The sequence below is a fragment of the Dermochelys coriacea genome, chromosome 4 (assembly GCF_009764565.3).
Source record: "Dermochelys coriacea isolate rDerCor1 chromosome 4, rDerCor1.pri.v4, whole genome shotgun sequence".
Classification (NCBI taxonomy): Eukaryota; Metazoa; Chordata; order Testudines; family Dermochelyidae; genus Dermochelys; species Dermochelys coriacea.
This window is the reverse complement of record NC_050071.1, coordinates 139645128-139672009: the sequence shown is the minus strand read 5'-3', so window position 1 is coordinate 139672009 and position 26882 is coordinate 139645128. Positions and strand designations below refer to the sequence as shown.

The 26882-nt window shown below is 40.0% G+C and overlaps 1 protein-coding gene across 1 annotated transcript in view; it reads right to left on the bottom strand.

Annotated features, from left to right (window-relative positions):
• The window catches only part of ATRN (attractin), a 262010-nt gene that overhangs the window by 180864 nt on the left and 54264 nt on the right, over positions 1 to 26882 (bottom strand). Inside the window, 2 exon segments of the mRNA XM_038398370.2 lie at positions 14276 to 14389; positions 19952 to 20035. Of these exon segments, the coding sequence (XP_038254298.2) occupies positions 14276 to 14389; positions 19952 to 20035 (198 nt within the window).

Here is a 26882-nt window from a genome sequence, read left to right as displayed (position 1 = left end):
ACACCCTTCAATGGCTGGCTGTTCAGTGCATTTTTGGCTCCCTGTGCCAATGAGCAAGATCTGTTCTCCTTTTGAGCTCCTGACACACCCATACTCGGGTGCAGAGTATTGCTGGGCTTAGAGGTGTAAGGGGAGAGGTCTTCTTCTTAGAAGATGATTAGAAGGGGATTTTTCTCAACTTTTTGTGAGAATTCTTGCTCTTCTTCTCCTGTTTCCTAGAGTCCTTAGCTCTGCCCTCTGTGATTCCAGAGCCGGGTAAAACCATGCTCAAAGGGGCACTTTTGGTAGCCTGCAGCAGATGGACATGGGGTCTGATGACCCAGGGTTCGACTAGGGTCTCATTGACCATTCCATCAGAAATCTCCTGAGCTGGAATTCCCAGGATTGATGGGTTCAGAGGGGAGAAGGAGAGGCAGATTTGCACTGAGAGTGGATGATGGATTCCCCAAGGCAATGAAGGCTAGTGTCGTGCAAATCACTAATCAGGATGACCCTTGGACAGGTGACATGTGTAAAAGGCATGCCCTGGCTAGATTACATCTGTGTCTGACCATTTTCTCAGTATTACGTGGAAAAGGGCAGTGTGCAGTCCGCTAAAAATCTGATTGTCATGATTACTGAGTGATGTTTACATGGGAAAGAGTTCATGGAAGATGGAAAATGCAGACTATTAGGTTGGAAAACTGTTGAAGAGAAACTTGTCATCTGAGATGAGGGAGGATCTCAGGGCTAACACATTCAACATTAAGAACAATGGACATCCAGAGAGACAGCACTTCATTTACTGTCTGTCTACATGGAGATTTACGTATTGACGAAGACAAATAAAACCTCAGGAGGGTTCTCTGAAGAGGGGGCCACCGAGACTACGAGACAATAGCCTGTAACTGTATGAGAACAGAAGACATGGCACAAGGGGTTATCCATTAGAGAGGAGAAACTCTGCCAGCAGAGGTGTCTTATGAAAGATATAGCTGCAAGGACTACTCATTGGGTGAGAAATACCTTACTAGACAGGAAAGTAACTTGTTAATCAGTACAGACCATAGTTTGCATCTTGTTTTTCTTTACTGTAACCTCATGCTTCCAGATCTTCATACTTGCTTTTATTTGAATCTTTATCTCAAGTTCTGTTAAATAAACTACAACTTGGTTTTACTATAAACCTGTCTAAGTGCCTTGTTCTACGTACAGCACTGAACTCGGGTGAAACAGTGAAGTGGGGAGCATTGCTTCCCAGGAGGCAGAGGATCAGTGCACATTGCTGGTGTTCAGAATATAAATGATTGTCACTCAAATATAACAAGTGGGGTATGCAAATAGAGAGCTTACACAGAAAAAGATCGGGACTTTTGGAGCCTGGAGTGGAGTGCTTGTTTTGCCATCAGCTCGTCGGGGACAGTTTCTCCTGATGATAGTGATTCACCCCAAATATCTAGGGTAACCCCACAAAGTGTCACACCACAGTTCCTGAATCCTGAGATCTTGGGCATATTACGTGACACCAAAAGAGGAAGGGGGACAGGGAGGGGGACAGAGCCCCCAGGCCCATTCTAATCCTATTCTAACAAAAATATATCTATTAGAGAACAACTGATAACAAGAAAAATGGATTTTTTAACAGGAATACCAGCAAAGCTATGGACACTGAGAAGTTAAGTCTAATGGCAGTAGAAAGAAACCAGAGAGGCAGGCAGTCCATGTGCCCTTTAGGCCCTCTGTTTGGAGCATGAGGTGGTGAAAGGCGCAGGCATGGACCAATAGACACTGCCAATGAAAAATCTTCTGGTCTCAGATGCACACAGTGCATGCACACCTCGAGTGGAATACACACAAGGACCATCACTCGCAGAAATAGTGGTGGTCACCACTGCCTGGAATCTTTAAAAGAGATTAGATGTCTTTTTAAAAGAGGGGCTTTAATTAAGCTTTGGGAGATATTCTACGCCCTGTGCACAACGTGGAGTGTGGCAAGGTGTCAGACTGCATGGTTGTAGCGGTCCCTTCTGACCCTGGAATCCAAATATATGAATTCCCCTTCTCATACCCTACCTTTATGGGCCATGGGGATTACAGGCTTGCCTGCATTGCTCTCAGCATGCTCTTAACACTTGCAGCTCTGTCCTAAGACAATAAATAATAATACCACCTCACCCTTATCATAGCACTTTTCATAAAAAGAAAAGGAGTACTTGTGGCACCTTAGAGACTAACAAATTTATTAGAGCATAAGCTTTCGTGAGCTACAGCTCACTTCATCGGATGCATCCGATGAAGTGAGCTGTAGCTCACGAAAGCTTATGCTCTAATAAATTTGTTAGTCTCTAAGGTGCCACAAGTACTCCTTTTCTTTTTGCGAATACAGACTAACACGGCTGCTACTCTGAAACCTGTCACTTTTCATAAGTAGTTCTCAAAGTGCTTTACAAATGAGATCAGTATCATTATGTATAATCAAATCTTATGCTTCAGGGCTTTTGCTGGTCACTTAGAAGGGTCAAGAAGGAGCTGTATTTCCCCCAATACACAACTGGCCAGATGTACTCTGGGTTTTCCCCCCCTCCTGCTGAAACACTGATAGGCCACTGCGAGAGATGGGGTCTAGCTACAGTCTGACTAAAGTCATTGGGCTCAAAATAAAGGGTACCTGGGTAAAATTTAGTGACCGACAAACACAGGAGATCATACTGAATAATCTAATGGTCCCTTCTGGACTGAAATTCTATTTAAAAAAAACCAACACAATCTATGAAATACACTATCCCCAAGAAATAATTACATATCTCCAAAGGCATAAGAATGTATATGAAACAGTCACTAAGGTGAAATTGGAATCTTTAGAAATGTGATGCATAAGGCCATTCAGCAAACAAGTCAGTATAATAATTTGCAAAATCATCATCTATTTTGAAATTTACAATGCCAAAAAAAAAAAAAACCCGCCACATAGCTAACATAACAGATGAAAAATACATACTGCTTTTGGTCTTTGTATAATCTTAACTATCACATGTTTGAACTAGTTCCATTTTTCTGTTGGGTTGCCAGTGACTGGCAAGCAAGAAAAAAAGCTTGTCATCAAATGACTACTGAAACTGCAACTGATTGTTGGTGTGCTTTAGCTTTACTATGTTGAAGGCTGTTCTATTAAGCTTGAGGCACTTGTGCTGTGAATGGGACTATATGCAGGTTACCACTGCTCTTACCCATCTGCTTTTGATATGGTCAGAGAGAGTCTATGTGCTATTCTACATAAACTGGGCTGCCCAAGAAGGTTCATACAAATCATCCATCTGTTCCATGACAACATGACGGTGCAAGGGCTCGCCAGTGGTGACTTTCCTGACACATTCTAAATCTCAAATGGAGTGAAGCAAGGCTGCATACTTGCTCCAGTGGTGTTCAGCTTGTTCTTTGTCTGTGTCCTCAGCCATTCCACAAGGGACTTGGATCAGGGGATATATATATATATATCCGGTACTGGCTTGATGGCTCCCTCTTTGATCTTCAGCACCTCAATGCTAAGACCAAGATGCTGGAGAGACTTTTTATCCACGTATTTTTTGCAGATGACTGCACCTTTAGTCCTATAGACGTGATGACCTTCATGTCATCATTGACAGATTTTCTGAAGCATCCCAGCTCTTTGCCTCATCATCAGTCTTGGGAAGACAGAGGTTTGTTCCAACCAGCACCTCATTCCAATGCCCAGTGCCAGCCATCTTCATCCAAGGTACACAGCTGAAACATATGGGTCAGTTTGAGTATTTGGGCAGCACCATCTCGAGCGACGATTCCTTGATAAGGAAATTTCCTCCAAAATTAGTAAAGCCTTGTCCAACTCTGAACAAAAGTCCTTAACCAACACAACATTCATCTCTCCACTAAATTGAAGATCTACAGTGAAGTGGTTCTAACATCTCTCCTGTATGGATCTGAGACGTGGACTCTCTATAGACATCACATTAAATAGCTTGAGCAATTTCACATGCACTCCCTCCACTCAATAATGAGCATTCGCTAGCAAGACAGAGTGGTTATATTAAGGTCCTTGAGAGAGCAAACAAAACCAGCACTAAGAAAAGTTACTGAGAGCACAACTTAGGTGGACCTGACATGTCATCAAAATGGAAGACCACCATCTCACAAAACAGATCTTCTACGGTGAACTGAGTCAGGGTAAAAGAAAGACGGGTCATCCGTATAAGCACTTCAAAGCTAATCTGAAGAGCAGTCTGCAGTGAGCTGGCATCAATCCCAAAGAACTTGAGCAAATGGCTCAGAACACGATTCACTGGTGGTCTCGGACAAGATCAGCATGTGACAGATTTGAGCAGGATTGACAAAATCATCTCCAGGCTATACGTGAAAGGCACCACAGAGCTGCATCATCAAGCATCATAAATACAGACTTCCCATGCCCTCAGTGCAGCCGACTCTGTGCATCATGGTTCGGACTTCAGAGTCATATGTGTAGCCGTAGATGAGAACTCCGATAATATCGTCATCATTGTCAGCAATGGACTACCAATCTTAACTATGTAGGAAAAAGAATCGAGGTGGGAACGCTTAAAGGAACCAGTTTTTTTTATATCTGGCCGGAGTAATCTTCAAGATGTCTCAAAACAGAAATTCTACTCTTAATGAAAATACTTCCCTCTTTCTCTCACTCCTCCTTATCGCTGTGCCATAGAAAAAATTTGGATGATCTAAGGTCACTTAAGGTCTGAGGCAAAATTTTCAAAAAAGAGCCTAAGGGCAGTTTTCAGAAGAGATTTAGCTCCTAAAGGCCTAAGTCACTGGAAAAATAGGGTTTGGGCTCTTTTGAAAATGTTACCTTTCTATACTAAGCCATTATCGGGTTTGCCAAAAAAAAAAAAAAAAGTCTTTGGTATCTGAAGAGAAAGGTCTAATTCTTTAAGTTTAACAATGAGAAAATAATCAGTCCCCCTCCGACAAAGAGACAACCAATATGAATACATCCATTTTTATCTTTATGTATTAAAGCACTGTATTTAACACCAGTGTTTAATTTACATTCTGCTTTTCTGTTTCTAACAGCAAAACTTTTCCCTCATCTCCATCAAACTTCTCCCACCTCAACCTCTAACCTATTTTCCATCAGGAATATTTTAATAGTAGCTAAATCCAATTTAAATTAAAAACAGAAGAGTCATATCTTCCCCCCAAAACCTTGACTGGCAAGAGAGAGAACTGTTTCTAAGAAAATTTTAGATGCAATAGTTAGTTCTGTATGCAGGCATGCACCATGTAGAAATCTAGTATCCTGAAGCACTCATGTAAAGAAGCTGATTCTACAGAGATATGTAGATGAGCTTGGATTCATATAAGGGCAGGACTGACTAAAAAGCAATGCTGAAAATGGAACATTTTCCCAACTTAAAAATGTGCATTTTTATATTCCCTTTCAGAATATAAAATAAAACAAATTCATTCAAAGACTGGTTCACAAGGCTACATAAATAGAATGCTACTATTTATCCTTGAGTTTTTCAGCCCAGGAAAGCGATATGCAGTGAAACTTTTACTAACCATCCTGCTAGCCAGGGTTAAATGTCCTAATTGCCTATAAAATCTCAGTCCCCACATAAGTACTTCCATATTAATGGTGCTATTATACGATTGCCTGCTTTAACAGCTAGGAATACTACAGACCCTTCCTGCCCATTATCAGAAGTTTTCACTACATTTTGACACCTGAAAATGAAAACAAGAAGTTGCAATAGTTTGCATCATGCCTTGTTACAAAAACACATTTTGGCCATGGTAGTACAGCTAAACTGTCCAAAGACACTACTTGTTAGAAGCTGGCATGTGGTTGCACCTTACTAAAGTAAGTATGTGCTACATGCTTCATTTCATTGACATGCCACAAAATTCTGCATCATCTGATGTTTTGGCTAGGCAATTTCCATTCCAGTATGTCCACAAAACATGATTTTGTAAAACATTTTTTGTAAGAAAGCCAGATGAATTTTTTTTTATGCCAGATCCCGGAAATTTTTTTATCAATAGCACCGAATTAATTCCTTTTCGCAGTTTATTCATGCATTAGAGACGCTTGTTTCATTTTGAAATTTTAGATTGCTGATCTGAAGATGATCTCCCTGGAGATACTATCTTCCGACATGTCAAAGATGAAAAGTCTCATAAGTTTCTCTTTGTTGCTTGGAGTACCATTTTCCTTTATATAAGATGATTACAGGAACAGCATGTCCCTGCCATATGAAAATAGTGATCTCAGTGTAATTCAGCCAGGGCAGAACAACTCCTCATGGACCAGAGGGACAGCATACCTTTCTCTGCCTCTCTAATCATCCACCATGTACTATTAATATCAAAAGCATAGCCAATCCAGAATTGGACGGAATTGGGATCAGCAACATCAGGAAGAAAATACAAGCAAAAGAAAGGTGTACATTAATGACAGAGGAGGAACATGGAAGAGAAAAAGTGCTTGTGAAGTAATAAGAAAAGGAATAAAACAGATATAAAGTTAAGAAAAGTACTTTTAAAATGGCTGAAAGGTGACAGGTATGTCTCGTTTTAGAAGAAGCGATGTTCAGGATTTATGTGGCAAGAGTTAAGATATATGTCTGTCACTCTTCACTTCCGTCTCCTGCTGCTTTTCCATTCTTTCAATTTATTTCTCTCCATTTTCTCTGAATGGCATGTAGGCCTTTCCACATCTGTGTGTCATACTCTATGAGCCCCGATGTAATCAAGTTACTGTTTAGTACCAAATTCTTTAGACAGTTTTACAAACATGTATTTAATTGTTGAAATGTAAGGGGTGTGGGAAATAAACCAGACAACTCTAGTGACTACATATGTGAAGATACTTAAGAGAATAAATTAATCTAAGAGAGAACCTGAGAAAAATCAGGATGGATTTGAATGTTTGATGGTACCACATGAACTAACTGTTTAATCCAACATGTATGGAATCTTAGACAACATTCCTCTTTGAGAACTCTCTGAAAGGTGGATGATGTGGTGATCTTCACACTGCTATTTGCAGAACTGCATCATACCCGTGATCTAAAACATATGGCAAAAGCCTTTACACACAAGTACGAAGTCTTGAAAATGTGTAATGAATATTTGACAATATAGCTGCCTTAAAAGGCAGGCCAACCATAATTATGTTAAACAATGTTTAGTATCACTCTGGAGCAAGCCAAAATTGGACACAGTACTCCAGCTGGGGCCTCACCAGTACCGAGTAAAGCAGGACAATTACCTTTAGTGTCTTACATACAACACTCCTGTTACCACATCCTGAGAATAATATTAGCCTTTTTGGCAGCTGCATCACATTGACAACTCATTCAGTTTGTGGTTCACTATAACCCCCAGATACTTTTCCACAGTACTACCACCTCGACAGTTATTCCCCATTTCGTACTTGTACATTTGACTTTTCCTTCCTAAGTGAAGTACTCTGCACTTGTCTTTATTGAATTTCATCAGAATTCGGTAACGTAATGGGGGAGAATTGGAAAGATGACAACCTTTAAAAAAACATGCTTTAATCTGGTCCAGAATCTCCTGAAGCCCTTATTCTGCTCTAGACTAGTCTGTTTCAGAGGTTGTCATCCCTAGGCTCTCTTGGAGGATCTCCGAGCACTTCACAATAGTCAGTCTCAACATCCAGGTAAGGTAAGTAAAATTTCCCTCTTTCATAGGTGCGGAAACTAATGCAGCAATTGTCTGAGTGGCAGAGTCAATGGCAGAGCTAACAGCAGTATCCAGAAGCCCTCTCTCCCCTGCTCTATTAGATTCTCTCCCCCCCTGCATGCTTCATTTTTAACAATTCCCATTCTTGTGTGGTCTCTTCTCTCTGCAGGATGCAGGCAGCAGAGTGCATATACAAGAATCATGTTCTCTTGAGACATTACCTTTCAGCATATCAAATGTCAAAAGTCTAATAAGCGCTGCCTGCACACAGAAGGGAGTGGAACACCTAAGAGACAACTTGAAAATTATGATGGGAAAGAGAAAAATACAAAGATACAAAGGACAACAGGAAAAGAAAAAGGATAAAAGTAACACAAAACTGTTGTAGGAAGGCTACCCGTACACTTACTCCCCATACAGCGATGTAAGCAAGAGAAAACCATTTTTCTTAGTTTAACATAGACCCGGCAGTTCAGGTCCTTGAAACCATTACAGGCCTGATCCTATGTTAAGAGCAATGAAGGTGGACACCTGCATCCATGCAGAGTTCCCCAGAAGTCAATGATGCTTTGTGCAGGGGCTTGTTCAAAAAGTTTTCTTTGCTCGATCAGCACTTCAATATCTAGGTTACATTGTCCTTCTAAACTATGCTAAGAAAACAGTATCAATCTTAGTTTAGCAACTGTGTCCCATGAACAAGCTTAATAATGAATTCACGCCACTTTAGATGCATTCCTGTAAAGCCCATAATTCATTACGTTATGTCTAGTGAAATCAACCGTTGCAAGGGACAAGTGTAAGAACAACATATGTCTTGCTTTACCACCACAGTGGCGACTTATTAAAATATTTCTAGTGTGTTAAAGTAGTTATTCATAGACAGATGCACTATGTTAATTTAATCGTGTTAATGCCTATGGTGCCAAAACTTATTTTTCAGCATGAATTCTATTGCTATCAATTAAATATCTGGCACCGAAGACTTAAGCTCCTGACCAAAAAAAAAATTCTTCTTCAGTCCATCAAGTGACAATTTTCAGTTCAGAGTCCTTAGTTTAAAAAGACCAGGGACACTTTCTACCCTCAAAACCTCTTCAACTGTAAACAGAGATTCACTTCACACAAACTTTGAGGGCTTATCTTTATGCCCTAAAATAGATGCTGTTTAAATACAGCTTATCTAACTTTATCTACTTTTTTGTTGAAATTACAAATTGGGTTAATGGAGATCATGGTGTTGATGAAATATACTTAAAACTTCTGAAAGACATTTGACTAGGTACTGCATGACATTTTGATTAAGCAACTAACATGACAGAAAATCAACTTAGCACACACTAAATGGATTAAAAACTGGCTAATGGGTCTCAAAACGTAATTGTACACAAGGAATGATCACTGAGTGCTTGTGTTTTAGCGAGGTCCCACACAGACTGGTTCTCAGTTCTATGCCATTTAATATTTTTATCAATAATCTTAAAGAAAACATAAAATCACCACTGTTAAAGTTTGAAGATGACATCTTGAAGGAGAGGGTAAATAATGAAGAGGACAGACCACTACAGAGCTATATGGACCATTTGGTAAGCTGAGCATAAGAAAACAATGTGTTGCAACATGGCCAGATGTTAGGTCATACATCTAGGAACAAAGAACGTATGCCATATTTACAGGATGGGGTCATCATGGGAAGTAGTGACATGGAAGAGATTTGGAAGTCATGGTAGATAATCAGCTGAACATGAGCTCCCACTGTGATGAGGTGGCTTAAAGGGCTGATGTGATTCTGCGAAGTATAACCGGAGGAAATAATGAATAGGAGTACAGAGGTTATTTTACCTCTATAACTGGCATTGGAGTGAGACCCTACTGGAATAACGTGCCCAGTTCTGGAATACACAAGTAAAGAAGATGTTGATAAATTGGAGAGGGTTCAAAGAAGAACCACAAGAATGATTACAGGATTGGAAAACATGCCTGACAGTGAAAGATTCTTGGACCTCAATCTATTCAGCTCATCAAAGAAAAGGTTAAAGGGTAACTTGATCATAGTTTACAAGTACCTACATAAGGAACAAATATTTGATAATAGAGGGCACGTCAATCTAGCAGACAAAGATATAACAAGATCCAATAGTTAGAAATTGAAGCCAGGCATATTCAGGCTAGACATATTTAGACTAGAAATAAGGTGTACATTTTTAACAGAAAGGATAATTAACATGGAGACAACCTGTCAAGAGTAGTGGTGGATTCTCCATCACTGGAAATATTGTAATTAAGATGATTTTATCTCAAGGATATGCTCTAGTTCAATCACCACTATTGTACTTTAGGCATGAGTTAATTAACAAAAGTCCTGTGGCCTGTGTTATGCAGGAGGTCAGACTAGATGGTCCAGTGGTCTCTTCTGGCCTTAAATTATGAACCTAGGCCTCTCAAACAGAAGAGTCCATTACATTTACTTCCAATCAAAGTTACTCTATAAACATACAGAGAGCGTAGATGTGAAGAGCAGGTCTTGCCTCTTTCTCTGAGAACTTCCAGGACCCTGGAAACTAGAAATGAAGACATTTTGAGCAACTTAGCTCACTCCATTGCAAATTCTGGGTTTTCCCTGCAATACATTCTTTAGAACTTTGAGTTAAAACAAATGTAAAAAAGCTTCTGTTCAGACATCTCTTCTCCAGCAAATATGTATCATCCCTTCCTGGATAAACAGAATTCAATGGATGTATGCACTAATGTTCTGTAGTAAGAAATGCAGCCTTTTTAATGCTCAACTTTACTGTTGTTCGGCTCCATCCAAACTATCAGATTTGGACTGAATGAGGCATAGATGTTCTCTGAGCCTTTTATTCCACTGCCCATCACTGTAGTATCTGAACAGCAGTGAACAGACCTATTTCTGGCACTGATTTGTTAAGTGTCACTGGCCATATAAACTTCTTGGTGCTTCAGTTATTCCATTTGCAAAATGTAAGCAATGATATTTCTCTTCATTATCAAGTGCTGTAAGGCACATATAATAAACCCCAAGCTCATTCTTCTAGGCCATGGCACCTTCGGCTAGAAAGAACAAGAAGAAAAGCATATGCTCAAGAAATCAGAGGCAAGCTTCTGATATCTCATCTCAGTCAACCTAGAATTGTGCTATTTCAATTCACCACTGAGCAGCTGCACTTGCATGTGCAAGCGGATGTGTTAGTGAATAGCTATGAGCAATTGAAAATGTACCACGGTAAATCTATAACAGCATATTCTAATATACAGCTTTCTAATTAATGCTTATCACCCCACATAACAAATCTTAACTTAGCAAATAGGGAGCAGAATAGAAAAGGAAATGTGCAACACAGATTATTACTACTTCTACATCTCGTGTTATAGTAGGGTCTAGATCAAGGCCCCACTGAGGTAAGTATTATATAAAAACATGGTGAGAGACATTCCCTGTCCCAAATTCATGAGTTTATTAAAGATCTGATACATCAAGTGGTTGTAACAAAGAAATGGAGGCAGGATGAGGAAACAGCGGAAAATATGGTTACATAGACGAGCAGAGCCCACAAATTTTCAAGTTTCTAGTCAAGCAAATGGAGAAACGTCAAACCTGCATTAGACACATTTTCTTATCCCTGTTCCCTCATGCTCCCTACATTTGTTTGTTACACCGATTTTTTTGCATTTTGTCTAAGCTCTTTGAGGATAAAGTCTGTCTCTTCCTATGTGTCTGTATTCCCCCTTTTGACTGGGTCTCTGGATGCTATTGTAATACAAATAATACCACTCTCACATGTTTTGTTCATAATAAGTTAATACCAAATTTTGAAGGTTTAAAAGCATACACGCTGCACCCTTTAATTCCTACAAGTTCTCTGTCAGCATAGTCAATGAGGGAAAGAGGTGAAAAGCTAAAGAAAGTGATAACAGTAAATATTAAAATTCAACCCAAGCAAAGGAAAGTGAGACACTATGGCCATACTTCCTTAAAAATTCTAAACAGTTCTCTTGTGTTATGGTACTAGGAGGAGAATTTTTGAACAGATGCCTTTTTTCACTCTTCATCAGGATTAGAGGCATCTGCTATTTCTTCAAATCAGTTGAGAGAGCAAATCAGCTCTGTACTAATGAAGAGTGTAATTCAAATGCCAACTAAAGCAGCAATTAAACAATTGAATATAATTTTTCTACCTCAAAAGCACCACTGCATTATGCTTAAATTTTCAGGCACAGACTTCCTGGTGATTTGCAACATGATTTTAAAACTATGAATCACGAATTTTAATGCTATGAACTACCAATAACCTCATTTTAAAACCAATTAATTTGGGGAAAATATATAAAAACTGGAGGCACATACGATGCTTATTCCACCTGTTCAGCAATGTACTAAGAATCAGCTTGATAAGAGCTGATGATTGGAGTCAGGAAAATGAAAAATTTTTTCCCAGCGCAGATATCACCCAAATTGATGACCCAAAGCCAAGTCACTTAATTTTCTTTTTAAAGCCAAAAATTTTGGGTTGTGAGTTCAATCCTTGAGGGGGCCATTTAGGGATTTGGGGCAAAAATTGGGGATTGGTCCTGCTTTGAGCAGGGGGTTGGATTAGATGATCTCCTGAGGTCCCTTCCAACCCTGATATTCTATGATTCTATGATTTTCCCATGTATAAAATAGGAATGAGAATAATATGATATCCTAATTGTGCTTCCTCTTTTTGAGCCCTAAATACAGGTAGAGTGTTTACAGCACGGGTAGGCAAACTTTTCGGCCCAAGAGCCACATCTGGGAATAGAAATTGTATGGCGGGCCATGAATGCTCACAAAATTGGGGTTGGGATGCAGGATGGGTGAGGGCTCTGGTTGGGGGTAAGGGCTCAGCGTGGGGCCAGAAATGAGGAGTTCAGGGTGCAGGAGAGGGCTCTAGGCAGAGAGCAGGGTGCTGGCTCCGGCTGAGAATGAGGAGTTTGGGGTGGAGGAAGATGCTCCGGGTTGGGACCAAGGGGTTTGGAGGGTGAGAGGGGGATCGGGGCTGGGGCAGGGGGTTGGGGCACGGGGAGAGGCTATGGGGTGCAGGCTCCAGGCGGCACTTACCTCAAGCGGCTCCTGGAAGCAGAGGCCATGTCCCCACTTCGGCTCCTATGCAGGAGCACCCGTCTGCAGGCACCGCCCCAGCAGCTTCCATCGGCTGCAGTTCCCAGCCAATGGGAGCTGTGGGGGGGCGGTGCTTGGTATGGCAGCAGCATGCAGAGCAGAGCCCCCTGGCTGTCCCTACACACAGGAGCCAGAGTGGGGCCACGCCGCTGCTTCCGGAAGCAGCGTGGAGCGGCCCCCGACCCTGCTCCACGGCTGGAGCGCAGGAGGGTGACAACCCCAGACCCTGCTCTCCACAGGCCGTAGTTTGCGCACCCCGGTCTACAGGAAGCATCCTTAAGGTATAACAAAATGTTAATCTTTACATTTTCAGTGAAAGTAAAAAAACAAAAAACAAAAAAAACCCCACTAATTTGTTTTTAATAAGTTACAACCTTTTTTGTACTTCCTTTCCCTGTCCATTGTCTCTACCTAATTCTTGTTCCCTTTTCTGCGTACAGAGTAGAAAGGCTGTCATGTCTAGAGCAAATGCAATGTATTTTTGGAACATTATATGAAAAATGAAGTGTAAATTAAGTACAATGGTAATTCTGGAAACGGGAGCACAGCTGGCCCACAGGAAAGGATTCGAGCCCAATGTGGGTATTAACAATTCATATACATCTTCTGGGATCTATTTACCTCAGCTGAAGATGGCAAGAACATAAGGTGGTCTGTTGCTAGAAGACTAAACTATATTGTATTTAGGTCTTTCTTCTGCATTTAAATTATTAACCTCTTGGCACCAGTAGCCATAATGCCTTATGTTACTACCAATACTGCCAAATCTCCCTCATCCCCAGGAGCTTATCACTCTACCTGTATTTGTTTTTAAAAGGTCCATCAATGTGGCATCCAAATGACTTCATGAGAAGTAAACACGAATCTCTCTTTCAAAATTACTGGAAGAATCTAGCTTTAAGTTTTGACTTTTTTTAAAAAAAAAAACCTATATAATTGAGGGTGCTGCTGATCCGTTTGTGAGGAATGTATGGCTGTAATTCTGCTTGGTTCCAGGCATACAAGCAAGACCCAAACCTACTATAACATAGTAAGTTCACTACCATGTGTAAGCCTGATACTTTAAGGGCAGATTTTGTAGTTTACATAAGGCTTGCATAATGAATAACTTCAAATTAAACATTTTTGGTATTAAAAAAACCCACAACAACAGGATTTATGTAGTTCACACAAAATAAGAATTCAAGTGTACTACCATGAAATCCCCTGATCCATCCCTCAGAGAAATACTAACAGTTTTTACTCTTGATTGGCTCTGGTTTGCGTAACAGTACACCATCACCAATACACACAGAGCTATATATTTATGATACTTAGATCATATTTTTTTCCTTGGAAAGCCAAATCTTCATTTAGGAGTCAAATAAAATAATAGCATAATATGCAATTAGCTTCATACTGTGTGTTAGGACTTACCTAAAAGCTGCCACTAATGGAGCATAAACTGAGTCTCCGTCATACACATACAAATGGTCCCAACTGCATTCTGTAGCAAAGTGATTGAATCGAAGCCTCAGGATTGTATTTGGCCTAAAGAAAAAACAAAATCCTAAATTAACCATACAAAAACCCCACAATGGCAGCATCTCCAAACTGCCTTGATGTGCAGTTTCACTCTCAAAGTGACTCAAAAAAAAAAATCAGCTATTCATCTTACAGTAACTGTGATTTCTCAAGATATGTTGTCCTTTTAGATTCTACTCTGTGTACCCCATGCACAAGATTTGGCTAGCAGTGTCCACTGGGGCCACACCTGAGCCCAGAACATTCTCACCGCCCCACCCTAGCCCCCCAAAGGCATTAAGGGCAGGCTGGACCCAGCCATCCCTCTGTTCCTATGCCAATACAGAATTCTCTAGGTAGAAGCCTCTAAAAGCAGGAAAGGAGGGTGGGCCATGAGATCCTTGATATCCACACATCTCAATTTCTGTAAGGTAAGTATTCAATTATTAGACAATGACTTGAAGAAAAATAGATTCCACTTTTGGTGACTAACAAGCATTTATTTGTTTGCATGGAATTGGATAAATATGGTATAACAACATATACAGCATAGATACTTAAACAATGACTAGAGAGGACGAAAGAGTAGTGTCTTGCAAAGGTGTGTACTGAGCTCCATGTAGCTGCCCTACAGATTTCAGAACTAGGGATGTTTTTGAAACAGGCAGCAGAGGCTACCTGAGCTCTGATGTGACCAGGTGACTAATTTGGCTAACCCATAAAAAGTTCTCACACAGTTGGAGTCCCACTTAGATAATCTGAGAGAATAGTGACTGACCCTTAACCATTTCTGCAAAGGCGAAACAGTGCAAGTGTATTCCTGAATGGTTTTGACCTGTCAATATAAAAAGGCAGTGCCCTTACGACAAGTGTGTGAAACTTAGCTTTCCCTGGGAGTGAGGCTTGGGGGAAGAAAACTGGGAGATGAACAGACTGGTTCATATGGAACTCAAACAATTTTTGGAAGGAACTTGAAATGAGGTCTGATTGTGACGCTATCCTTATGAAACACTATACAAGGAGGATCTGCCATGTGCCACCTATCCTTTGAGCTGATGCAATGCCACTAAAAAAAGCAGTCTTCACTGGAAGGTGGTATAGTGAACAAGTTGCTAAAGACTCAAAGGGTGGGAACCCATCAACCTTGCTAATCCTCTATTGAGGCACAAAGAGGAAGGGGGCTCCTAAATTGGGGGGAAATAATCATGTATGAGACTTTTCAGAAATCTATCTACTGCAGCGGTTCTCAAAGCCCAAGCCCCACCATGCAAGAGCAAAGCCCAAGGCATTCAACCCTATGTGGCAAGCCTCAGGTTACAGGTCCCCTGGCTGGGGCTAAAGCCTTTGGCTTTGACCTCTTCCTCACCTGGGGTGGTGGGGCTCAGGTTTTGTCTTTGTCTTAGCCTGCCTGAGACCCACTGCTCTGGAGGGTCTGGCTTCGGTCCCCCTTCCTGGGGTCACATAGTAATTTTTTGTTGTTGGAAGGGGGTTGCGGTGCAATGAAATTTGAGAACACTTCTACATGCTCTTTTAAGACTTCTGAAAGCAAGCCCCACACGCCCTCCCTCTCAGATTTTGGAAGGCACTTCAGATTCTTAAATCTTGGGTCGAGTGCTGTCGGTATCTCTAGAAATCTCTCACTGGTACCTTCTTTGCGTTTTGTCAGATCTGCAGCAACTGTGTTCTTAAAAAGAACATGTGCTGGGTTATCATCCAAGACTGCTATAACATGACATATATGTATGGCAGAATGTGGGTAAAACAGAGCAGGGGACATACAATTCTGCTCCAAGGAGTTCAGTCAGAAATTTAATTAATGCTTATTTTTTTAATGAGCGTTATCAGCATGGAAGCATGCCCTCTGGAATGGTGGCCAAAGCATGAAGGGGCATACAAATGTTTTGCATATCTGGCACGTAAATACCTTGCAATGCAGGCTACAAAGTGCCATGCAAATGCCTGTTCTCATTTTCTGGTGACATCGTAAATAAGAAGAGGGGCAGCATTATCTCCTGTAAATGTAAACAAACTTGTTTGTCTTAGCGATTGGCTGAACAAGAAGTAGGACTTAGTGGACTTGTAGGCTCTGAAGTATTACATTGTTTTGTTTTTGAATGCAGTCATGTAACAAACAAACAAATCTACATTTGTAAATTGCACTTTCACTATAAAGAGAAAGACTTGCCCTACAGTACTTGTATGAGACGAATTGAAAAATACTATTTCTTTTATCATTTTTGCAGTGCAAATATTTGTAAGTAAAATATACACTTTGATTTCAATTACAACACAGAATACAATATATATAAAAATGTAGAAAAACATGCATAATATTTAAAAAATTTCAACTGGTATTCTATTATTTAACAGTGCAATTAAAACTGCAATTAATCACGAATAATTTTTTAATCACAATTAATTTTTTTGAGTTAATCACGTGAATTAACTGCAATTAATCGACAGCCCTAGTCAGTTATTTGGATCTCCATAGGAATCCCAAATGCTTGGAACCAGGATAATCTTCACATCTCAGATGTGACCATGGAGAGTGACGCTGTATTAGATGAATCTAGCGCAGCCCATAGAGAAGTGTGAGATACCAGCTTCTCCTCATTCATTATAGATTTGAACTCTTTCCTAGACTCTAAAGCAGAGGTGGGCAAACTACGGCCCACGGGACCGTCCTACCCGGTCCCTGAGCTCCTGGCCAGGGAGGCTAGTCCCCAGCTCCTCCCCCCCCCCGCACCAAATGCTGCCACGTGGGCAGCACAGCTTGCGCCCACCCACCTCCCAGGCTTTCCAATAAGCTAGTCCTGCCACTCTAAGTGGCATGGTAAGGGGGTGGGGAGAGTGGGGGTTGGATAAGGGGCAGGAGGTCCCGGGGGACAGTCAGGGGACGGGGGTGGTCAGATGGGGCGGAGGTTTGGGGAGGGGGGTGGTCAGGAGACAGGGAGAAGGGGGGGTTGGATAGGGGGTGAGGTCGTGGGGGGGCAGTTAGGGACGGGGGTCCCGGGAGGGGGCGGTCAGGAGACAAGGAGCGGGGGGGGTTGGATGGGTCAGGGGTTCTGAGGGGGCAGAAAGTGGGAGGGGGTGGATAGGGGCCAGGCTGTTTGTGGAGATACAGCCTTCCCTACTAGGCCCTCCATACCGTTTTGCAACCCCAATGTGGCCCTCGGGCCCCAAAAATTGCCCACCCCTGCTCTAGAGGAAGTGTGACCGTAAATTGAGACAGCTTGTCCCAGGGCAAGTAATTGTATTTTGCTACCAGTTCTGGGTAATTAATTTCTCACATCTAGAGACTGGCTAGGAAGTAGACTTTATTGCCCAAATATACACCACAAAGCTGGAGCTTTCTCCCTTTGGGTTGGTTTGGGAGGTCCTTGCTGTTTGAACTTCTCCTGGACAGCTGCTACAAGAGATCCTGACACTGGAAGAGAACAAAAGTACTCAAATCCTTTTGAAGGCTGGAATCGATGCTGGAGTCTGCCACAAGTGCTTTGCAGGTTCCAGCAGTCCCTGTTTTACAGGCATGGTAAGCCTACCAAGCATGAAAAGGTAGGGAATGTTCAGCAGTTTACATGATTTCCCTGCATCTTATTTCCAGTCTGAATTTGTCTAGCTTCAACTTCCTGCTATGCATCTTGATACACACCTTTGTCTACTAGGCTCAAGAGCTCTCTTAACAGCAGCACATGATTCACTTAGGGCATAATGTGAAGACACCTACACAATCGACAGTTTTATAGAAACTTTTCAGAGTAGAACTATACTTCAGAATTGCATACCTTTACATTTGGCAAACCAGAGATAGAACAGACTATTTCTGTAAGGATGTGTGCTTTGTTTTTGGCAGCGTAATTCTCTGCTGTCTCCTTTCTGTCCAGCCTGAACCCTCATTCACATGATCCTCTGATGCCAAGACTAAAGTCAAGTGAGAATGAGAAGCTGGAAGAGCTTTGTGCAGCTCAGTACTTCAACTAACAGGTTCATTGTGTGCATCTCTCTACACCAAACATGTGGTATGACTGAGGAAGAAGATCCCTCACTCACTACTCATAAAATATATGTTTTCCTGGGAAAGCAGCCAGATACATGCAAGGAAACGCTGCACCTGACTAAGATTAGCTATTTTGATATTTATCAGGGAATTGTGAATAGAACATTTGGAAAAATAAGTTAATAAGTAGAAAACTTTAGCATAGTGATACGAGATTAAAGCTTGTTATAACAAAATTGCTGAGCTTTGGAGAATCTTAAGGAACATTCCACAGAGACAAACAGAGACATCTATTATTTGAGATTCAAAACAGAGTAGAGTCAAATCATTTTACAAAACCAACAGAAACGAAATGTGAAGAGAACGTTGTTAAAAATGTATTCTTTGCTGTTTCAAGATCTTAGGGAACCAGATCTCGCAAGATGCTGAGTAACCTCAACTCCCATGAATTTCAGCACAGGTGAAAAGAAAAGGAGTACTTGTGGTACCTTAGAGACTAACAAATTTATTAGAGCATAAGCTTTTGTGAGCTACGAAACCTAGCACAGGTGAAGTCACTCATTTCATCACAAAACCTAGTGTTTATTCAGAAACCTGCCCATTTAGCCTCTTTCCAGAGTTCCACAGTTCTGCTTCAACCTCACTTAAAGCTACATTGTTTAATGCATGACAGCTGACAGTTCAAATGTTTAAAAACTAGACTGATTTTGCAGCTCTGCTGCCAGCACTCACACACTAAAAAAATGCAAAAAACAAACATTTATGATGGTTACACTACTAATCAGATGACAGTCAGAAGCTAAACGCTGTAAGTGTCACTCTTAAAATTACTGCAAAAAAGTCAGTAAAAGCAAAAAAAAGCGATCAATGTCACAGTGTAACACTAATAGATCTCGGTCATCGGCAGGCAGGCTCAAACCTGTGACCTCTGGAGTTAAATGCATGAGCCTCTACTGCATGAGCTAGAAGCCACAGGGCTCTTAACTAAGGCTATCGCAGACTCATTAATCTCTAAGTGGTCTCAGTGCCACTAGAGGGGAACAGATCACTACACCCAGGAGGTGTGTGAGTTACAACAGCAACAGGAGGGTGTTGGTGTGGGAGATTCCCAACTGCCTTTTCCGACTTTAAGAGATCTTTCCAAGAAGGAAACATATTTGGAAAGCAACAGAAGCTCAGCATTTATTTGAAAATTGATTTTTTTTTCCATGCACAGGATCTTTTTAAAGTTAGAGCTTTCTGCTTTTGGCATGGGGCGGGGGAGGGGGAAGGGGTTTACAAATGCAGTCTAGCCAACCATCTGAACTTTGGAAATCTGGAGGGTTTGCAACCATAACATTTAAGTCATTTTAACACAAGGACAAAATTCTATTCATTTTGATCTTTTCAACTATCCAATTTTATAAAGCAGTCAAGCCATTGAAATTCATCATTTAGAAAGAAAGGACAATGTTGATTATTGTGAGAGTGTTCTTTCCCACAATAATTCACAAAAGTGAGTGAAACCAAGGTCTAAACGTGTTCACTAATTGAACTGCACTTAAATTTACTGTAAATAACACCCTCTAAAAATTAAGATGTTTGCTACTTACTTTCCTTCAATGAGCCAAGTGCATTTTGTTTTGTATTTATAATTTCCAGGCCCATCTGTTACATATCCAGAAGATCCAGTTAGCCTGTAAATAAAAATTAGAAATGTAGGTTTCCAATGTGATTAAATACTTGAGTTTTTCCAACCATCTTAGTTTCAAAAAAATACCCTGATTAAAGCACCCAGCTTTAAGTTTTCATTTATTGAATGGCCATTATAAAAAATACACACACAAATGGATCAGACAATTGGGATTCTGCTATTGTACTCTTGGTCTGTACTCCTTCTCGTAACTAGCCAGAGTACCCACAAGTTCTGCCAGGAAATTCAACGTGGTGTTCTCATCTAGCTTCCTTCTCAGACCAGCAACTCAGACAAATGGTATCTCTTTCATAACTGAAGTCGGGTACAGAAAGAGTAATGTAGGGAGGATGGCAACAGAGTTTTCCTTAATCGAGCAGTAAAAAGTGATGAAACAAGGTACTTGTTTATAAGGACTGTAGTGAAAACAAATAGAAAATGAAAGATTTGTTTAAAACAAACTGCAAAGTTACTACAAAAGTAAAATTCAAAATACAACAAAATATTACTTTCAAAAACAGTCTCAAGGGTAACTCATGGTCCAGTCTAGATTGGACTCATGTTACAGACTCTTGTCCAAGACCTATGTGCTGAACTCCCCTTAGTCTCCACTCCATTTGAAAATGGAATAATCCCTCTCTGTCAGTGCCTGGATCAGTTATAACTCATTTCTGCTTTGAAGACTTTGATAATCCACCTTAAGGGCAATGGTCCCTGCTCCTGGTACAAGTTTATTTCTTAAAAATGCTGCCTCTTCCAGCAATTTGTTTCCCCTTAGACTACTCAAAATATTTTCCACTCTCTTTGTTAAAATGCATCACTGCTGGATACCGATTGAATGCATGATTTTAGGCACTCATTAGCAGATTCATAAAAGCTAGCATTTGAGGTGTTTATGTAAAAACAAAAACAAAACCCTACTTATGGAAGAATTCGAGAGCAATAGAGGATGCACCAACTGTACTGGTGTGGAGTGAGTGATTAAGTGTCCTCAATTAAACTGTATTTCCCTGATGTTTCCCTTTCTCCCTGGGCGTAATTACTTCCAAATTAGCATTCCAATTGTCCAGTTAAGACTCAGGCCTGTGTGTCACTTGCAATGAGTATACTAATACTCCACTTTAAGCAACACAAATGCAAACTTTAAATGATATAAAATCCAATCTTACTAAAAGTTAGATAAAATTATTTGTAACAGCAGGTACCCAATATAACCTCATAAATTAAGGATAATTAGCAAATTCTATCATAACATGTTATGAAAACTAGGGCTGTCAAGTGATTAAAAACATTAATTGAGATGCTAAACAATAGAATACCATTTATTTAAATATTTGGGTGTTTTCTACATTTTCAAATATATTGATTTCAGTTACAACACAGAATACGAAGTGTACATCACTAACTTTATATTTAATTTTTGATTACAAATATTTGCACTGTAAAAACCAAAAGAAATAGTATTTTTCAATTCACCCCATACAAGTACTATAATGCAATCTCTTTATCACGGAAATTGAACTTACAAATGTAGAATTATGTACAAAAAAACCCTGCACTCAAAAAAAAAAAAAACAATGTAAAACTTTAGAGCCTATAAGTCCACTCAGTCCTATTTCTTGTTCAGCCAATCGCTCAGACAAACAAGTTTGTTTACATTTATAGCAGACAATGCTGCCCACTTCTTGTTTACAATGTCACCTGAAAGCGAGAACAGGTGTTTGCCTGGACTGTTGTAACCGCATTGCAAGATATTTACATGCCAGATGCACTAAAGATTCATATGTCCCCTTATGCTTTGACCACCTTTCCAAAAGACATGCGTCCATGCCGATGTCGGGTTCTGCTCGATAACTATCCAAAGCAGTGTGGATGGATGCATATTCATTTTCATCATCTGAGCCAGATGCCACCAGCAGAAGGTTGATTTTCTTTTTTGGTGGTTCGGATTCTGTAAGTTTCCGCTTCAGAGTGTTGCTCTTTTAAGACTTCTGAAAGCATGCTCCACACTTCGCCACTCTCAGATTTTGGAAAGCACTTGAGACTTTTGGGTCAAGAACCGTAGCTATCTTTAGAAATCTCACATTGGTAGCTTTCTTGCATTTTGTCAAATCTGCAGTAAAAAAGTGTTCTTAAAACAAACAACATGTGCTGGGTCATCATCTGAGGCTGCTATAACATGAATTATATGGCAGAATGCAGGTAAAACAGAGCAGGAGACACAATTCTCCCCCGCCGAGACGTTCAGTCACAAATTTAATTAATGCATTTTTTTTTCTTCAAATGAGCATCATCAGCATAGAAGGATGTCCTCTGGAATGGTGGCCAAAGCATGAAGGCATATGAATGTTTAGCATATCTGTCACATAAATATCTTGCAATGCCAGCTACAGAAGTGCCATGTGAACACCTGTTTTTACTGTTAGGTGATATTATAAACAAGAAGCAGACAGCATTATCTCCCGTAAATGTAAACAAACAAAGTTTGACATTGCTTTGGTTTTGAGTACAGTTATATAACCCCCCCCCCAAAATCTACATTTGTAAACTGCACTTTCATGATAAAAATTGCACAACAGTACTTGTATGAGGTGAACTGAAAAACTTTCTTTTATCATTTTTACAGTGTAAATATTTGTAATAAAAAATAATATAAAGTGAGCTCTGTACACTTCGTATTCTGTGCTGTAATTTAAATCAATATATTTGAAAATGTAGAAAAACCATCCACAAATATTTAATAAATTTCAATTGGTATGCTATTCTTTAATAGTGCAATTAAAACCATAATTCATCCAGGTTGATTTTTTTTAAATTGAGATTAATTTTGAGTAAATCACGTGAGAGTTAACTGTGATTAATCAACAGGCCAAATAAAAACCCATCCTCACGCTGCAGAAAATGCAGTTACTCCAAGCAGCTGCACTTCTTGTGGGTAGTGGCTTTGTATCTCATAAGCTACTCTGCTTCAGTTATTATATCAACTGAAAACTATTTTTTAATTACATACTCACAAGTCCCCACTATTTCAGTAACATAAAAGCAAAAGTCCTTTCCAGGAGATAAATGTGAAAAATTTCTCCAAATCCTGGCTTTCACCCTCCATCTGGAAGAGAACGGAGCACTAAACCATGACTTCATTCATCCTCCCCCACAGTTGCGTCATTCCACTATTTCCAAGCTCACCAGGCTTCTGGAAGGCTTGTGAGATTTAAAACCACTACAAGTTACAGGTTCCTTGCTTTTTTCCTCAGTTTAACTATTGACTGGTGCTGAGCAACATCCTTCCCCAAGGGAGCAGCAGAAGTGGACACGTGCAACCCATCCTGAGAGAGTCTGAGAATCCACTGGAAGTTAGGGGAGAAAGCAAGATCAAGACCATAACTATCTGGTCCAGTTTGACTGATGCACATAAAATCAGACCAAGTAGTCCTAGTAGTTCCTCACAAATGCATTAAAAAAAAGAAGAGTACCAAAAGCCAGTGGAAAATTTTACAAGAGAATTTTGGCATTAAAACCATTGTGAAGTAGCAATCAACATGTTCCAGTAACATTTTCTGGCAACTGAGCAGCCACAAGATGCTCCACTGGAGAATATGCTTGTATTTTAAAGCAGCTTAGCAAGTTCTCAGAGAAGTATATTTTATCAGAGCTGGTCGGGAAAAAGTTAGGCAGAACCATTTCTGGAGAATGCAGCTCCACCAAAATGAAAAATACTTGATGAAATCGTGTTGATTTCACCAAAAATGGAAAGAAGTTCCAACTATGTCGAAATGTCCCATTTCAACGTTTAAGAAAAAAATGGTTTCACTTTTCCTTTCTAAATGACTGGTTTGGAATTTTTTTTTCAAATTTTGCATGCTATATATTATAAATAAAAGTCAAATGGAAGTGAAATGTTCCCATTTTACTGAAGCTAACTATTTTGAGGTTTCAGAGTAGCAGCCGTGTTAGTCTGTATTCGCAAAAAGAAAAGGAGTACTTGTGGCACCTTAGAGACTAACAAATTTATTAGAGCATAAGCTTTCGTGAAGTGAGCTGTAGCTCACGAAAGCTTATGCTCTAATAAATTTGTTAGTCTCTAAGGTGCCACAAGTACTCCTTTTCTTTTAACTATTTTGACTGACCCAAAATGAAACTTTTGACATTTTCTTTCACTGAGAAATTTCAAATTTGGGGTGTTTGTTCCGAATTGGAACTAAAACAAATGTTGATGTCTTCATTGAATTCCCATTCTCTGCACAGCTCTACATTTTATACTTTCCAACTTAATATATCAGGGCCCAAAACTTTTAAGCCTGAAGTTCAGCACCGAATCCATTTTGGGGCAACTAGAGCAGTGGCCCAATTTTCAGACATGTGCCGAGTTCCTGCAGCTTCCATGAACTTCAGTGAGGAGGCTTGGACTATGTTTATTTGTTTTTTCAATTGTTCAGCATTTCTGAAGAGTCAGACTATCCATTTATATTTTTAAACAAACAAGGACTCAGGTACCTAATTCTAGGCACTAATATTTGAAAAATTTGGCACTCTTTTCTAAACATTAATTTTTTGAAAACAGCGTCAATGGGGAGCCTGGGAATCTTAATGTTTTAAGTAAGCTGATGTTTCAACTCTGAAGGCACTTTGCCTGCAATTGATAGTATGCACACTTTGGAAGCAGAGTAAATCTCAGGAACTAAAAAACAATCTGTCATGCTCTCAAACAACTAGTAACCTTTACCCAGAAATCATTATGAACAACCTGCTCTGCTCTGGAAACAATTACTCTGGCATTCATTACAGAAATTGATCAAAGGCAATGTAAGATAATGTCTCAAACATTCCAGGAAATCTTGCAGGCTCCAGTGTTGACAGAACTTAGACATATTTGAACAATCCAAAAACAAAATGAACTGTTTAAGTTAAAAAAAAATCAAGACTTTAATCAACAAAGTTTCCTTAGTAAAAACAAGATCTGAAATACTAATCTGTAAATGATTTACATCCCTCAGTAACCTTTGGAACATATTAAACTCAAATAAACCCACGTATACTAAGTATCATTGCTGAGAGTTCAACACTTTCCAAAGCAAATGAAATTGAAACTAAGTTCTCATAACTGCACTCTGGTATTACAGAACACATGGTATTCTATGAACAACCCACAAGCTGGAGATAAGGAGAAATACTTGGCACCAAAGCAAGCTAAGGCTGGAGTCTTATCGTTAAATTCAACAAAAACGAGCTGATAAGAGGTTAAACTGGGTTCCCATTACTAATGAAAAACAAAAACCCCTAGAATTTTTCTAATATTGGTCCTCTGTCTACACTACACAAAAATCTACCATACTAAAGCACTGTACTTTGGCTTGGTAGTGGCCCATCAAGTCCTTAAACATGGTTTGGTTTTCCCTATGTGAATAAGATCAAAACATACAATCTAGGAGCAAGGTACTTAAGGTCTGGGAAAATTTGCAGTGTAGCTAGTGCCACCCCAACACCAGATGATATGACAACCAGAACCATTGTAAGAGAGAGATCTTTTTACTAACATACTATTGAGAATAAAGGTCACTTGAGTCCTATAAAAAGAAAAGGAGTACTTGTGGCACCTTAGAGACTAACAAATTTATTTGAGCATAAGCTTTCGTGAGCTACAGCTCACTTCATCGGATCCTATACTGTCACTGATTCTCATACAGTTTGACTCTGACATCAGTATTTTTGTATATTTATAATGTTATCACCTAGATACTATGGTGATGGGCAGTCTAGAAATGAACTAAAAATTGTACGCATATATTAATCCATAACTTGAAGGCTGTGTATTCAAAAACCAGTCGGAGAACACTTCAATTTCTTGGGTCACTCGATTACGGACCTAAAAGTGGCAATTCTTCAACAAAAAAACGTCAGAAACAGACTCCAACGAGAGACTGCTGAATTGGAATTAATTTGCAAAGTGAATACAATTAACTTATGCTCGAATACAGACTGGGAGTGGATGGGTCATTACACAAAGTAAAACTATTTCCCCATGTTTATCCCCCGCCCCATGCCCCCTGTGCTGTTCCTCAGACATTCTTGTCAACTGCTGGAAATGGCCACCTTGACTATCACTACAAAAAGGTCTCCCTGTCCCTGCCCGCCCCCCCCCCGCTCTCCTGCTGGTAATAGCTCACCTTACCTGATCACTCGTTACAGTGTGTATGGTAACACCTATTGTTTCATGTTCTCTGTGTATATAAACCTCCCCACTGTATTTTCCACCGAATGCATCCAATGAAGTGAGCTGTAGCTCACGAAAGCTTATGCTCAAATAAATTTGTTAGTCTCTGAGATGCCACAAGTACTCCTTATCATTCTGTAAGAAGCTCTTCTGGACTGTTCATGTTTTAATTGGCTCCAACCTCTCTTCTTGACAGGGATAAGCAGTTGCTGTAATGTAAGGACAACAGGCAAACAAATGAAGGGAGTGAGGATAGAGAGGCTTAACACCTTCAGAGTTCTAAGAGGCACTTGGAGGACCTCCAGGGTGGAAAAATGCTATAAACAGTATCTGTTTTACAAATACACCTCAGATTTTTATAGTATTGAGGTAACATTTTCCAAAGCACTTAGGTGACTTAAAAGCCTAAGCATCATTGGCTTTCAATCAGACTTAGGCTCTTAAGTACTTAAGTCACTTTTGAAAATTGTAGTCCTGTAGTCCCATTTTCAAAAGTACCTAACTATTTCATGCTTAACAGTTAGACACATACAAGAGAGTTATCAAGCCATGAACACTGTGGGTTTCAATTTTTTATAAATCAAAAGGAAGATGAAGCAGTATAAAGGCTCAATAGATTTTGCTGAAAAAAAGCTTACAA